Consider the following 15274-nt stretch of genomic DNA (forward strand, 5'->3'; position numbering starts at 1 on the left):
TTACTTCTATTACTATTGCTTGTTTATTTACTTATTTCTTCACAATGATTGCAGCATGGGCACCCCTCCCAGTTTGTGTTTATAGTTCCATGTAATGTGTTCTATATATCTCCTTTGGGAGAGCATGCGAGCAACTGTCCTAGTAATAGCTAGTGGAGGTTAATATGCACCCGCTGATCACTTTGTTTATCATTTGCTCTCCTGGACTTAATCTAAAACCTGGAAGGACTTTGTTCCCATGTTATTCATATACTGCTATGCAGATGGTTTTTTCTTGTCCAATCCAAATAAAGATATAATTAAAAAAAAACATTTTATTCAAGTTCATCCATATGATGTTGTATCTTAGTATGTTAAGGTTTCATCAAAAATAAAAAGATGGCATGTAATATAATAACAAACTTTACATAAGTATTATAGATTATCTTTTGTTTTTCAGACTGGGTGGCTGTAACCTGTCAGAGAGAAGCTGTGAAGCTCTGTGCTCAGTCCTCAGCTCCCAGTCCTCCAGTCTGAGAGAGCTGGACCTGAGTAACTCTGACCTGCAGGATTCAGGAGTGAAGCTTCTGTCTGGTGGACTAAAGAGTTCACAGTGTGCAGTGGAAACTCTCAGGTCAGGATTCAAACGTTAACACATATGATCATTTAAAATGTGAATTATATTATTGATTGACTTATCTATAGAGCTTTTAGCTAAACTTATATTTATATTTGAGTGGATTATTAGACTGAATTACTGTGTAAAATTTGTCACAGTCATACGATTTTGTTTATTTATTTATTTTTTTAATTCATGTACTGGCCATTTTACATAAATTTGGCTAATCTTCCACAATATATACATTTGATTTCGTTAGGAACAAAATGTTCAAATTACATATTTTGCTGGATATTGGGTATTAATGAAATTATTATGTCTTTAATGACACCACATTTCCATATGTAGGAGGTTACTGGTGGTATTGTTTCAGTGTTTGAGTTTTCCTTGCAAAGAAACATCTGGAATTTAACAATACATATTTTAAAGCTGTTTTCTCCAAAGGGATTTGTATTAGTGATGGTAAATTTGATTCTTTTTACCGAATCGAGTTTAAATGAGTCACTCACCAAAATGAATCGGGTTTTTTAAGTCATTTGAGTCTCTGAGTCAGTTGCCCAGAGAGTGCCAAAAATGTACTTTTTCTCTCAAACTTAATTTGTTTTTATTTTCATGTAAATCCTACTGCTACGATGAGTGACTGAAAAATAAAAACAACTATTTTATAGAGCAAAAAAGAATAAGATTTCTAAATTGGACATTTATTTTTGTTTATGTTATTAGTATTTCCTCTTTATCATCTTTGCACAAAAACAAAGTGTAGACTGAATGTTATATTGCATCAGTCAGACTATCAGGCTTCATCTCAGATGAAGGAGTGACTCTTCCGTGGTAACAAACTGTGAGTTTCAGCAGCTGAGAGGCAGGAGGGAAGGGTGAGTGAGTGGTCTTGATGCATTCTCAGTCTAGACTAGACTAGAAAGAGGGGCGCTGCTCTTGTGGCGAGCAGCAGGTTGTCTCTCTCTGTCAGTGTTTTAACTTATTTTATTTCATTCTTTTATTCCTTTATATATATATTTTTTTGCCTGAGGAAATTCTATAGCATCGGCTTGTGCTTTGTGGAACTTCTTTTAACGAAGATGGGTTTTTTATTTCGCATGATTTTATTGGCAATCCTGACGGTTGTTTGGAGTCATTCCTTTACCATCAATAATCCTGGCTAATGTGCAGTCTCTGAGGAGTCAATTGGATGAACTGCATTTGAATGTCGCACACTTGCGTGGCTACAGGGATACATGTCTAATGGCATTCACAGAGACTTGGCTCAAGGACTCTGACCCTGATTGTTCTCTGGAACTAAATGGCTTCGGGTTTCCCATACGTTTGGATCGAGACCCCGGAGCTACCCAGAAATCTCAAGGAGGAGTGTGTTTGTATATAAATCAGAAATGGTGTAAAAATGTGACCGTTCGTAGACAAGTGTGTCTGCCTGACATTGAGCTCCTCTCTGTGTCTTTGAGGCCGTTTTATCTGCCGAGGGAATTCCCACAGATCAACGTCACCATTGTTTACATCCACCCTAAAGCGAATCCTAAGAATGCGACTGACACCATCTCCATTTTTTTCCTAATAACAAACCATGGTCTTCAAAAGGTCTTATGAGGCTGATTCATGAAAGGAAAAAAGCTTTTATTGAAGGGAATATCTTGAAAGTTAGAGAAATTAGGAAGGAGATCAGATCAGAAATTAAAAAAGCCAAAGTAAAATACAAGGATAAGGTAGAGGCGGAGATGGGTAGCAATAACTTAAGGGTGGCCTGGGCAGGCATGAAACACATGACTGGTCACTGTTACAGTGACTGTAATAAGATAAGTCTTCCTGGTTTTAGTTCAGACTCTCAGTTAGCAAGTAGAGAAGCTTATAGACCCTCTACAATTTGCATACAGGCCTCGTAGACGTGTTGATGATGCAGTGGTCACTCTGTTGAACTTCCTTTATCGCCATCTTGATGGCGCCAAAGCTCATGCTCAGCTCTTATTTATTGATTTTTCTTCAGCTTTTAATACTATCCAGCCACATCTTTTAGCTAATAAACTTCTTAACCAGTTTACACTTGATCTTAATCTCGTTGGTTGGGTTTTAAACTTTTTAACTGACAGATCTCAGTGTGTGAGAGTGAACGGCTGTTTTTCCAAACAGCTGAACTCTTCCACTGGCTCACCGCAAGGTTGTTGTCTCTCTCCTCTACTGTATATTTTGTACACTAATGACTGTCGCAGTACACAGGCCAACAGGCATTTCATTAAATACGCAGATGACACAGTCATTGTAAGCCTCCTTCATGGTGAAGAGGATTCCCATGGGCCTGTTGTGGATGAGTTTGTTTCGTGGTGTGATCAGTCCTTCTTAATGATCAGCACCTTGAAAACCAAGGACATGGTTATTGACTTCAGGGAGACATCCCCTCATCCTGCGCTAACAGTGGTAAATGTGCAGCCATTGAACTGGTGGACAGTTATAAGTATTTGGGGGTTGTTCTTGATAAAGCTCTGTGCTTTGAGTCACATCTTGCTGCTACAGTGAAAAAGGTTCAACAAAGACTTTTTAAGGAGGTTGAGAGGTTTCAATGTTTCATCTGCAATGATGACTCGTTTTTTATAAAAGTTTTATTGAATCTGTTTTAACTTTCTGTATCATTGCTTGGTACGGTAATATGTCTCTGAATAATAAGACCAGACTTAACAACCTGGTTAAAGTGGCTGGTAAGATTTCAGGGAGGTCTCAGGTCCAGCTTGTGGACTTTTATAACAGGCAGGTGCTGAGGAAGGCGACCTCTGTCATGTTGTGTTCAGATCATCCTCTCTTTAATGATTTTCAACTGCTTCCATCAGGTCGTCGTTATAAAGTGCCTGCAGTGAAGACAAAGAGACATAGATTGTCTTTTGTACCTACTGCTATTATCATAGTTAATAACACTGAACCATATGTGTTGTTGCCATTGCACATTGTACTTTTTTGATGAAAAATCTAGGTTGTTTTCTCAGGCTTATATTATATTATATTATTTTGGAGTGTGTATGTGATGTGTTGGTTGCCTGTTTGTTTGTTTGTACGGACATACTGCAAATCAATTTCCCATTAGGGACAATAAAGTTACCAATAACCAATAATCATCCAGGGAAGTAAATCTCCAAAAGTTGATTCTGTTCATCTGGACGTAGCGTTTTGTGGGAGAAATGTTTCATCATCATCCAGGTGACTTCTTCAATCTCGGCTGACTGCAGGTTTCAATCTTATAAACAGTACATTTGCATAATGACTGAAACCAGCCCACTGAAGGAACAATGGGCTGGGAGGTCAGTTCCTTAATCATAATTATGCAAATTCACATGACCATTGATCAAAGCCCATTGATCAAAGCCCACTGATCAAAGCCCACTGATCAAAGCCCACTGATCAATAGCCATGAGAACCATTCACAGAGAGTTGGGGAATGGCTGCAATCACAGCATTTTAATCATTATTTTAAAGGCTGTAGATTGGAGCCATTGCTCTAACAGTGTACAAATGTAACAGGGCTTGGTGCTGATGCTAACAGTGCTAGCTGCTTCAGCCTTTATTTACACATTATAAGCACATTTCGCTTATTTTAAACAGTATATAAAACAGCTAGTACTGCTGGGACGTTATATTTTCACAAGCTAACATGAGCCAATCAGTGAGATGTCTAGCCATGACAGTTGTATGTTGCTGTGAGAAGAGTCGGGCTACATACAGTGATGATAGTGTTAGCCATGTTAGCATTTAGCTTCTATGTTTTTATAGTTTACACTTCTTGTTTATTGCTAGCTGCTCTGTTTAGTTGCTTTAGGGTTTCTTAGTTTACTTTTCCTGCATTATTTTGGTAGTTATCGTGCTTGGTGTCATAAGTTCAGTTTGACTTCCTCCCCTGACATTGTCTACATTAGTTTCAGCTGTGGAAGGATTTATTGAGTGTTTTCTATTTCTTCCATTTGAACAATAGTGGTGCACTCTATGCTTGTAGCTGCTGTGTGCTACGTTCTTCTGTCAAACAAGATGGCGCCTGTGTTTGGCTTTGCCGCCGCTGCAGCTTGCTGGAGGCAACAATGTAGTTTTTCACTGTCGTCAATCATTTTTTGTAATGTCATTTTTGCTCTTTTGAGTTCTGACTTAATTTCTGCTGCTTTAAATTATGATTGGGAGATACTGTTAACCCTTTAAGGCCGGTCAGAGTGGGAACGCTCAGTTTTGCGTAACTATTTTTAAATGCCTGTAGATCGGCAACCACACAAGCTAGTGCAATAATTTTTATTTTTGCATGTGAAACCGGAGTTGTACTTACATCTTATGTATCCAGCTTATCCTAGGTCACCGTTTCCTTCCACACAGCTTTGCAAAAGTTGCATGAAAAGCACTTGCAGCAACAAAAAAGTAATATTCCAGAAACACGCTTTGCCAATCCGATCAGATGTTCATAGCACTTCCTACGTTGGAATAGATGTCAGCCCAAACTATCGTATGTCCGCCATTACCTGCCCGAAACCTGAAGTGACGTCGTTTTTGCGAAAATTCTAGTTGTTTGTTTGTTTGTTTTTTTTACCTTGAAGCCTACACTGGTGTTTTTAAAAGTCATGTTTGAGTTTACCCTTTCAGTATAGTTTCTGGGAGGCTTAGAACTCAAATTACACAGTTGGAAATAGTTTATTTTGATGCACTGAAGTTTTTCTTGCAAATTCACATGGTAGTATTTATTTTAGTTTTTCATGCAGTATATACAATTTGGTGTATCTCAAAAATACAACTATGGATACACTCAAATTACATTTCCTGTGGTTGGAAACTATTTTGTGCAACTTTTTTAGTTCTTCCGTTTTGAGGGATAAACCTCTTAAATTTCTCCAACTACAAATATATGTAAAAATACAAAACAAAACAATTTTCAATTTGTTCTAGTTTATTGCACTTTTTGCTGTATATGTATATATGTATATGTAGTTACTATGGACTGAATGCATACATATTATTAAAATTTGGGCTATAACGGTTGTATTGATGTATAGCAACTTGAACTGCTCCCCAAAATGGCACTACAGCAGTGGTTCCCAAACTTTTTTTGCTGGGCCCCCCTTTGTTTTACACGAAAAACGTTCGCCTCCCCCCCGGCGCGTGAACAGCACGCACACGCACTAACACATCCTCCAACCACACACGCCCATATTTTGCTCCATTGCGGTTTATTTCACACCTCAAACATTTAGTAAACAATTAAGCAAATACAAGTAATCTGCAATAAATTACAGGTAGTAAGAAAATAAACTACTAAATCTTTTACGCTACGTCCGCACCTACACTGGTATTTTTGAAAACGCAGCTGTTTCATCCAAACAGTGTTTCAAATCACCAAAAACTGAGATTTTTTTAAAACTCCTTTTTTGCGGACGAGGAATACAGAGTTCATCTGGCAACGTCAAAGGTTGCGCCTTTTTTCACGTCACGTTATTGTTTATGTGAGATGAATTGCAGAATGGCAGACAGAGACAAAATACTGTTACTCTGAGTATCTGCAGGTTTCACACGCAGTTACTGTCCCTCCATTTACAAAGGCGTCACGGGTAGTTGTTTTTTCTTCTTCTGTAATACTAATCAACATTGCTGTCAATACATTTTCAAAAAATGCCTCTCTGTGCAAAATGGGTTCAAAAACATAAACAGCTGTGGGATCCTGTTTGTCTGTGATTTGAATCGAGGGAACAAATCGTGGCAGGATCAGCCTGATGTTATTTGTATCCCGCTGTAACTTTACTCTATAAAGAGCAAACATCTCCAACATGTCAGGAGTAGTTAGTCACTACAACAAGTGTTTGTGAACTAAAAATTAAGAATGTGGGATCCTGTTTGTCCATGATTGGAAGAGCCCAGCGCTGCTCCCGACGCAGGGACCTACCTCAGCACCTGTGCAGGTGAAGCCAAAGGGCAGATTTGCTTCACCATATTTTCTAGTCTTTGGCTTAGAATGAAGTTGGTTTGGAAACATATTCAGCGATGCTTCATCTCCTGCTTTGCGTTTCTGTGGGCGACGTGCTAGCAGTGTTCAAGCGTTTTGTTCCCCTCCCTTTTCATACCGCGCCCCCCCTGCCATGGCTCTGCGCCCCCCCTAGGGGGCGGGCACCACAGTTTGGGAAGGTCTGCACTACAGCATGTAAAAATCTAAAGATAAGCTCTGGCAGACTTGGTTCTATGGTAGGTCTTAAAGGGTTTAACATCAAAGATTCAGTGGAGAGCTACTGTAACAGCTGAACAGAAAAACTCTTCCTCCCCTGGTGTGCTACTCTTCACAACCCGCAGGACTTTCACCCTCGAGAGATGGAAAAGGGGAACGAGGGCCGACGTCCAGGTGAAACTGAGAAGCTACCAGAGGCTAGCTTCTTGGCTGTGGGGAGAATCCTGGTGCCTGCGTCCACTTCCTCTCCTGACATTTAGTTAATATGTTACGCCGGTGACTGGGACCTGGGCTCTGTGGCTCAGAAGCAGTTTTTCTCACGGTGTGTCCGTCAAACGTTCACTGTTTTTATTGATAACAGCTATGTCTGCTCATCGATCATTGCTTCCCCCAGCTCTGGAGTCGCTGCCCTGCCCAGCAGGTCCACAGGTCTGCATTGTCTTTATTTCAAGTGCCGCTGCAGTCAGCTGTTGATTTTGCAGATCGACCGTCATCAACTCGGTTGGCCCCGCTTAACGTTCGCTCCATAACAAACAAATCATTTATTCTAAGCGATCTCTTTATTAAAGAGTCTCTAGATTTCATGTGTCTGACTGAGACGTGGCAGCAAAATAAGAATTATGTCCAATGTTCCCTCTAATGTTTCATGTGTCTGAGCGAACACACAAACTCCCTGAGCGGTCCCTTGGATCACTGGATCACGTTGTCATTAACGTGGCTTCACTCTACATCAACCAAAACACCGGTGTCGGCACATGAGGACGCTGTCATAGCCCGTCAGCGACGTTGATTAGCTGCGTATATACGAATGTGAATCATTGGCTGGACTATGGGATAAGGCGGCATCGTTCTAAATACTGGAGCAGCCAGTCACTGACTAACACTGCAAAGCAGAATTGTTAACGTATTTATTTTAATTTCAATTCAGGTTAGTATTTAGTATTTATTTATTTATTTATTGTCATTGTCAAGAACAATGAAATTGCGTTTGGGGCTTCCATACAACCCAAAAAAAAAGAAGAAAATAATAAATACCCCTTAAAACCCAAGTGTACATATTTAACCCAGTGTGACTCCAATGCAATAAGACAATCCTTAGCAACAACATGAGAACATGACAAGTAATGTTCGTAGAAAATCAGACAAAGACCTGAGAAACATGACAAAGTACAACAATGCAACCCATTCAATATTATTGTACTGTGAGATATGATATCAGATATGATAGTTATCTATTTAAGAAGGAGGGGGGGGGGGGGCAGGAGGGGGAAGAGAATAAAGATATGATGCACCAATGCAGACCAGTTCATTGCTATTAAGAAGTTGGATATGGTTATTGTCCGTGAGAGGGGGGCAGAGAGTGGCTCAGGGGGTTGGGAATCGCATCTGTAACCGGAAGGTCACCGGTTCGATCCCTGGGCTCTCTGTCCTGGTCGTTGTGTCCTTGGGCTTTACCCTACTTGCCTACTGGTGTTGGCCAGAGGGGCCGATGGCGCGATATGGCAGCCTCGCTTCTGTCAGTCTGCCCCAGGGCAGCTGTGGCTACAACCGTAGCTGCCTCCACCAGTGTATGAATGTGAGAGTGACTGAATAGTGGCATTGTAAAGCGCTTTGGGTGCCTTGAAAAGCGCTATATAAATCCAATCCATTATTATTATTATTATTTTACCACTCGCTGCATTCTTGATGTTCATGTTCTTCTCTTTCCCCTCACCCTGCAACCAGTCATGGTAGATGCTCCTCCTGGAGCCTGTTTTCACTGGGAGGATCTTTGTGTCAAAGGGAGTTCTTCTTCCCACCATCACCAAGTGCTGCTCACAGTGGAGGCGGTTACCTTACACTGTTAAACAGCTTCAGATGACTGTTGTTGTCTGTTGGGTATTGTCACTTATAAATAAAGTTACATTGAATGGATGTATGGATGGATAGATGTTATTGTGACAAAGAGAAAACGATTGTTGACAGATTGATTGTTGTTTTGTGTGTCTGCAGTCTGTCAGGCTGTCTGATCACAGAGGAAGGCTGTACTTCTCTGGCCTCAGCTCTGAGCTCCAACCCCTCCCATCTGAGACAGCTGGACCTGAGCTACAATCATCCAGGTCCCTCAGGAATAAAGCTGCTGTCGGCTGGACTGAAGGATCCAGGCTGGAGACTAGACACTCTCAGGTATGGAGAGAATGTCTGATAGAGGAGGAAGAGCTGGAAACATTTCCTGTGTCCTTCACTCACTTCCTGTTTGTTTCCTGCAGATGAGACATGAACAATCACACATGCAGGAATATTTTCAGGGACAGACACACTAGTCTAGCTGGATAGTTCATGGATATTTATGTAGGGGTCTCCAAGGAGTCTGGTTGCAGGAACATTTAGGTCACAGGTGTACCTGAGATAGATACCAGTGTACCTAATAAAGTGTCAGCCATGTGTATGTTTCCCATGCTGTATGTCCACAGTGACAGAAGGATGAAACAAGGCTGTGAATCATTTCAGTCTGTGTTTGTGACAAAGAGGCAGACAGGAGCAGCTAACATTTGGAAATGGAAGCTTAAATAATGACAAACTCTACATTCACAGCTGAATTAACAATAAATTTGTTCTCAAGTGCACATTTAGCAGCTAATGCTATTACTGTTTTCCCTTGCTTTCTACAACTTGAGCAGCTATTGCTAAGTAGGCCACTTTGCTCTGCTAAGGATTTATGTGACCATGATGAAAACTCTGATAAGCTAATGCTGCTAAGCTAATACTGTTTATGGGCCCTGTTAGAATCAATATTTCATTCTCATTCTGTTGTTTGAGAACAATATTAACGTTTCACATCATTATAACACAAGAGAAAAGGGTATTAGCGTTAGCTACTAATGCTTATTCACCTCAAATTAGCTTTAGCTGCTAATGGTAGCCTACTTAGCAATAACTGCTCACTAATATAATGCTAATTCACATCAAATTAGCATTAGCTGCTCAAGTTGTTATAAGGAAAGAGAAAACGGTATTAGCATTAGCTGCTAATAATTGTTCACCCCTAATTAGAGTTAGCCCCTAATTAGATTAGATTAGATTAGATAGAACTTTATTAATCCCTCGGGTGGGTTCCTCTGGGAAATTCGATTTCCAAAAAAGCACAGCACCGACAGAAGTTACAGAGTTACAGAATATTATATATATATATATATATATATATATATATATATATAATACACACACACACACACACACACACATATATATATATATATATATATATATATATATATATATATATATATATATATATATATATATATATAAATACAGAGACAATATAAATAAAATATACGAAGGGGATAAATAGAATAAATAGGAATAAAAATAAAAATAAAAATACAAGTGAATTGCACATTTCAAGTATTGAGGTCTATTGCACCGTTGACTATTTACAAAAAGTATTGCACAAAAGGTATTGTACAGTGAGGTGAAGAGGCACTACAGCTTAGTTGTTCCCTCCTTTGTCCTCCTGTCTCCCCTCCCTCTCCCCTCCAGGGAGGAGTTAAACAGTCTGATGGCGTGTGGGACAAAGGAGTTTTTAAGTCTGTTAGTTCTTGTCTTTGGGAGAAGCAACCTGTCACTGAACAGACTCTTCTGGTTGTTTATGGCCGTGTGCAGAGGATGTCTGGCATTGTCCATAATGTCCATCAGTTTCTTTAATGTCCTTTTCTCTGCCACTGTCACCAGAGTGTCCAGCTTCATGCCGACCACAGAGCTAGCCCTCCTGATCAGTTTCTCCAGCCTGGATGAGTCCTTCTTTGCTGTGCTGCTCCCCCAGCACACCACAGCATAGAAAAGTACTCCAGCAACCACCGACTGGTAAAACATCCTCAGGAGCTTCCTGCAGATGTTAAAAGACCTCAGCCTCCTGAGGAAGTACAGTCGGCTTTGGGCTTTTTTATACAGGTGCTCTGTGTTGCATGACCAGTCCAGTTTATTGTCCACCCACAGCCCGAGGTACTTGTACTTGTTGACCACCTCCACCTCCTCCCCCTCTATCTGAACCGGCAGTGGACCTGCTCTAGACCTCCCGAAGTCCACAACCAGTTCCTTAGTCTTTGAGGTGTTGAGTTGCAGGTGGTTTGTGTGACTCCATGCGACAAAGTTCCTCACCAGACTTCTGTACTCCTCTTCCTGATCATCCCAGATACACCCCATGATGGCTGTGTCGTCTGCAAACTTCTGAATGTGGCATAATTCAGAGTTGTAGCAGAAGTCAGAGGTGTACAGGGTGAAGAGAAGAGGGGACAGCACAGTTCCCTGTGGTGCTCCTGTGCTGCTGACCACTGTGTCAGACGTGATGTCCTTCAGCCTGACGTACTGTGGTCTGTCGGTGAGGTAGTCGGAGATCCAAGCCACCAGGCAGGGGTCCACCTCCATCCTGTTCAGTTTTTCCTGAAGCATACAGGGCCGGATGGTATTAAAGGCACTGGAAAAGTCAAGAAACAGTATCCTGACCGTGCCTTTTCCCCCATCCAGGTGTGAGTGGGCTCTGTGTAGGAGGTACAGGATGGCATCCTCCACTCCGACACCCGCCTTGTATGCAAACTGTAGTGGGTCCTGGGCATGTTGTACCTGTGGTCGGAGGAGGTTGAGGAAGAGCCGCTCTTAGCATTAACTCCTGACGTCGTTGTAATGCAGGGGAAAAGAGTTACCATTATCGGATAATGCTAATTCACATCAAATTAACATTAGTTAACAACGGTAGACTTCGTATCATTAGCTGCTGTCATTCTTACAAAGCAAACAGTATGAGCATTAGCTGTTAATGCTTTCTCATCTAACATTAGAATTGGCCACTAATGGCGTATTGTTAAAAAGTAAAAAAACACATTGTTAGCATAAGCGGATGATGCTAATTCACCTAAATTAGCATTAGCTAATGATGGCTACATACCTAGCATTAGCTACTGATATTGATATAAATCAAGAAAATATGGTATTAGCATTAGCTTTTAATGCTTTTTCATCTAAAATTAGAATTAGCCACTAATGGCGTGCTATTTAGCATTACCTCTTCACATCGCAGGGGAAAAGTTAAAATTAAATTAAAAAAAATGTTCAGATTAGCTACTCATATTGTTAAAAAGTAAGAAAAAACATTGTTAGCATAAGCGGATAATGCTAATTCACCTCAAATTAGTATTAGCTAATAACGGCAACCTACTTAGCATTAGCTGGTCACATTGTTATAATGCAAGAAAATATGGTATTAGCATTAGCTGCCAATTCCTAAATACCTAAAATTAGCATTACCTGTAATGGAAGTCTACTTAGCATTAACTCCTCACTAATGTAATGCTAATTCACATCAAATTAGCTTTAGCTTTAGTATTAGCTGCTAGCACCAGCCTACCCAGCACTAGCTGCTCACATTGTTAAAAGGGAAGAGAAAACGATATTAGCATTAGCTGGTAATAATTATTCACCCCTAATTAAAATTAGCTGCTAATGGCAGCATACTTAGCATTAACTCCTCACATCGTTATAATGCAAATGAGGCTAACTTACATTAAATTAGACTGCTGTTATTAGCTAATGCTATTTAGCAGTAGCTGCTCACATTGTTATAAAGCAAAGGAAAACGATATGAGCATTAGGTTCTAATGCGTATTTGCCTTTAATTAGACGTAGGTGCTAATGGCGACCTACTCAGCATTAGCAGCTCAGATGTTGTATTGCTAGGGAAAAGAGTGTTAGCATTAGCCGTTCACATTGTTATAAAGTTAAGGGAAATAGTGTTAGCATTAGCTACTCACATTGTTAAAAAGTAAGTGTTAGCATTAGTGCATAATGCTAATTCACATCCAATTAGCATTAGTTAATAACGGCAGCCTATTTAGCATTAGCAGATAATGTTGAATTTGGCCCACTGGAAAAGTTAAGAACTCAAGATTTAGGAGTGTTTCTCGATAGCTCTTTCTCATTTGAGAAACAAATAAATGTTGTTATTAAAACCAGCTGTAAGCTTTATATTGTTGATTGTCATTTCCCATATGGAAAAGATATATAAATCTTATAAAGTTTGTATCTGTCTTGTGTGAAACTTGTATGAAAAGCATACAAGAGTGAAAACAGATATAAGATCCCTTGAAAAATTATATAATGAAACTTGTATGTTTTCGATACTTACTAAAACAATATATGAAAGTAATGAGAAAGTGGCCACTTTCGTGAGTATGACTTTCATCATATAAGTTTTTAGTCTTTTCCATATGGGATATGCTTAAAAATATTTACTCATACATGCTTAGTTTTATAATCGATTGGATGATGATAGAGGTTCGATCCTCAGTAGTCTGTAAAGACTCTGTGTGCCTTCCAGAGTGCTCTGGCATGCACACACCACTTGGGGCCATGAGAGAGGTCGTACCCTCTCTTACTGATTTATGGTGTAGGACAGGGGTCTCAAACTCAATTTAGCTGGGGGCCGCTGCAGGCAGAGTCTGGGTGAGGCTGGGCCGCATTAGGTTTTCCACAAGAAAGACATGGTTAAAAAATCCCAATCTTCTCAAATCTCTTTATTTTCATTTTTTAACACAAAATATGAAAAATAAATAAACAAATTAAGAATTAATAAGAAAATAAATCAATCTGTAATACATAAATAAAATAATAATAAGATATTTTTAGTCAGTGAACTTGTGTTTTTCTTTCAGTCTTCTATATCTGCTGTGTTTAGATTGAAATGTCTGTATTAACAGTTCTATAACCTTCTTCTGAACATGAATGGAACACTGTAGAAAATGAACTGTTCTTCTGAACATGGCTTCTCTTGCCTACTCCTTGCTGCTAGAGACCTGGCAGCGTTTCCTCTCGCATAGCCGAGCCAGATTTGGCCTGAGGGAGGAAGCAGTTGCGGCCCTCAGTATGTCTTGAAGATGATCATCCGTAAGTCTGGACCTGTACTTGGACTTATTGAAGTTCAAAGTGGAGAAGAGCTTTTGGCACAAGTATGTGCTACCAAAAAGGCACATGGTCCGCTTGAACATTCGGGAAAGCCGAGGGAAACTAGGGCTCAATTCTCTCAAAGATTGTCCAAGCTTGTCTGCTTTTCCACTCACCTCCCTGAACTTTGCTTTGAGTTCAGAGTTGCACTGCAGCTCAATGAGCTCCATTTGAAGCACAGAAGGGGCATCTTGCACATCAAAGGAGAAGGGGTCCGCAAAAATGTGAAAGGTGGCTCTGTGTGTCTTGAAGTCAGCAAACCTGTGATCAAATTCCTCCTGTAGCATCAAAATGACATCAACATACTCGTCAGCACTGAATGGTGTGCCTGCATCCACGAGTGCCTTGCATGCTGGGAAATGGCAAAGGTTTGTCTGAGAGAGCTGAGCTTTCCAGAGCGCCAGTTTTGTGGAGAATGCTCTCACGTTGTCATAGGCAGCACTGACAAGTTGCCCCTGGCCTTGTAACGTCTTGTTCAGTACATTAAGCTCATGTGTCATATCAACAAGAAAAGCTGAGTCCATGAGCCATTTGGGATCAGTTAGCACAGGAACACTAACTCCATCCTTCTCCATGAAGGCTTCACTTCTGCTCTCAACTCAAAAAGTCTCTTTAATACATTTCCCCTGCTGAGCCAACGTACCTCAGTGAAGTCGAGCACATCCCCATATTCTGACTCCATTTCCTCTAAAAAAGCACAGAACCTTCGGTGCTTTAAGCCCCTGGATCTGATTTGGTTGATGCATTTCACAACAATAGACATCACATTGTCAAACTTCAGGCATTTGCTGCAAAGGACCTGCTGATGGATGATGCAGTGCAGAGCAATGGCCTCCTCCACGCCTTCATCTTCCAGTTTGTTTTGTGCCACCAGTCCATGTTTCCTCCCTGTCATTGATGGCGCTCCATCTGTTGTTATTCCAACAAACCTCTTCCATGGCAAACCAACATTCTCAATGGCATCACACAGCTTGTAAATATCTGCTGAGCGGTGGTCTGGCCATGCATTGGAATTACTGTGAGCAGCTCCTCCATCACTTCAAAACTGTCATCAACACCACGGACATACATTGGGAGCTGGGCAGTGTCGGTGATGTCTGTGGTCTCATCAAGAGCGACTGAGTATACACTGAAACATTTGGCTTTCTCACACAGTTGGTCATAAATGTCACTTGACAGGTCAGAAATGCGATCTGCTGCGGTGTTGGCAGAAAGGCTGATGTTGCTAAACTGACCTTTCTTTCCCGGACAGACTATATTTGCAGCCTGCAATATGCACTTTTAGACAAATGCACCTTCTGTGAATGGCTTCCCTGCTTTAGCAATCATCTCACTAACCACGTGGCTCCGACTGCTGCATTATTCTCTTTGGTTGCTTTCTTGGAGAAATCTTGCTGCCTCAGTAGATCTGTTTTAAGACTGGCAACCCGGTTCGCTCTCTCGTCTCCCTGGTATTTTGCATCCAGCTCAGCATGTCTAGTTGTGTAATGACGTTTCAAATTGTATTCCTTGTGCAGCGC

General features: G+C 40.7%; 1 protein-coding gene across 2 annotated transcripts in view; it reads left to right on the top strand.

Moving 5' to 3' along the window:
- LOC147300642 (protein NLRC3-like) overlaps window positions 1-15274 on the top strand; it is a 56249-nt gene that overhangs the window by 36471 nt on the left and 4504 nt on the right. For both annotated transcript variants that reach the window (XM_086284986.1, XM_086284984.1), the window contains exons 9-10: window positions 440-613; window positions 8772-8945. In XM_086284986.1, coding sequence (XP_086141112.1) covers window positions 440-613; window positions 8772-8945 — 348 coding nt within the window. The remainder of the gene's footprint in view (window positions 1-439; window positions 614-8771; window positions 8946-15274) is intronic.

Source organism: Aulonocara sp. 'chitande type north' Nkhata Bay, unplaced genomic scaffold (genome assembly GCF_057382095.1).
Source record: "Aulonocara sp. 'chitande type north' Nkhata Bay isolate Kocher_YH1m ecotype deep benthic unplaced genomic scaffold, A_spYH_male_GT1.1 unmapped_scaffold_20, whole genome shotgun sequence".
In the NCBI taxonomy this organism is placed as follows: Eukaryota; Metazoa; Chordata; class Actinopteri; order Cichliformes; family Cichlidae; genus Aulonocara; species Aulonocara sp. 'chitande type north' Nkhata Bay.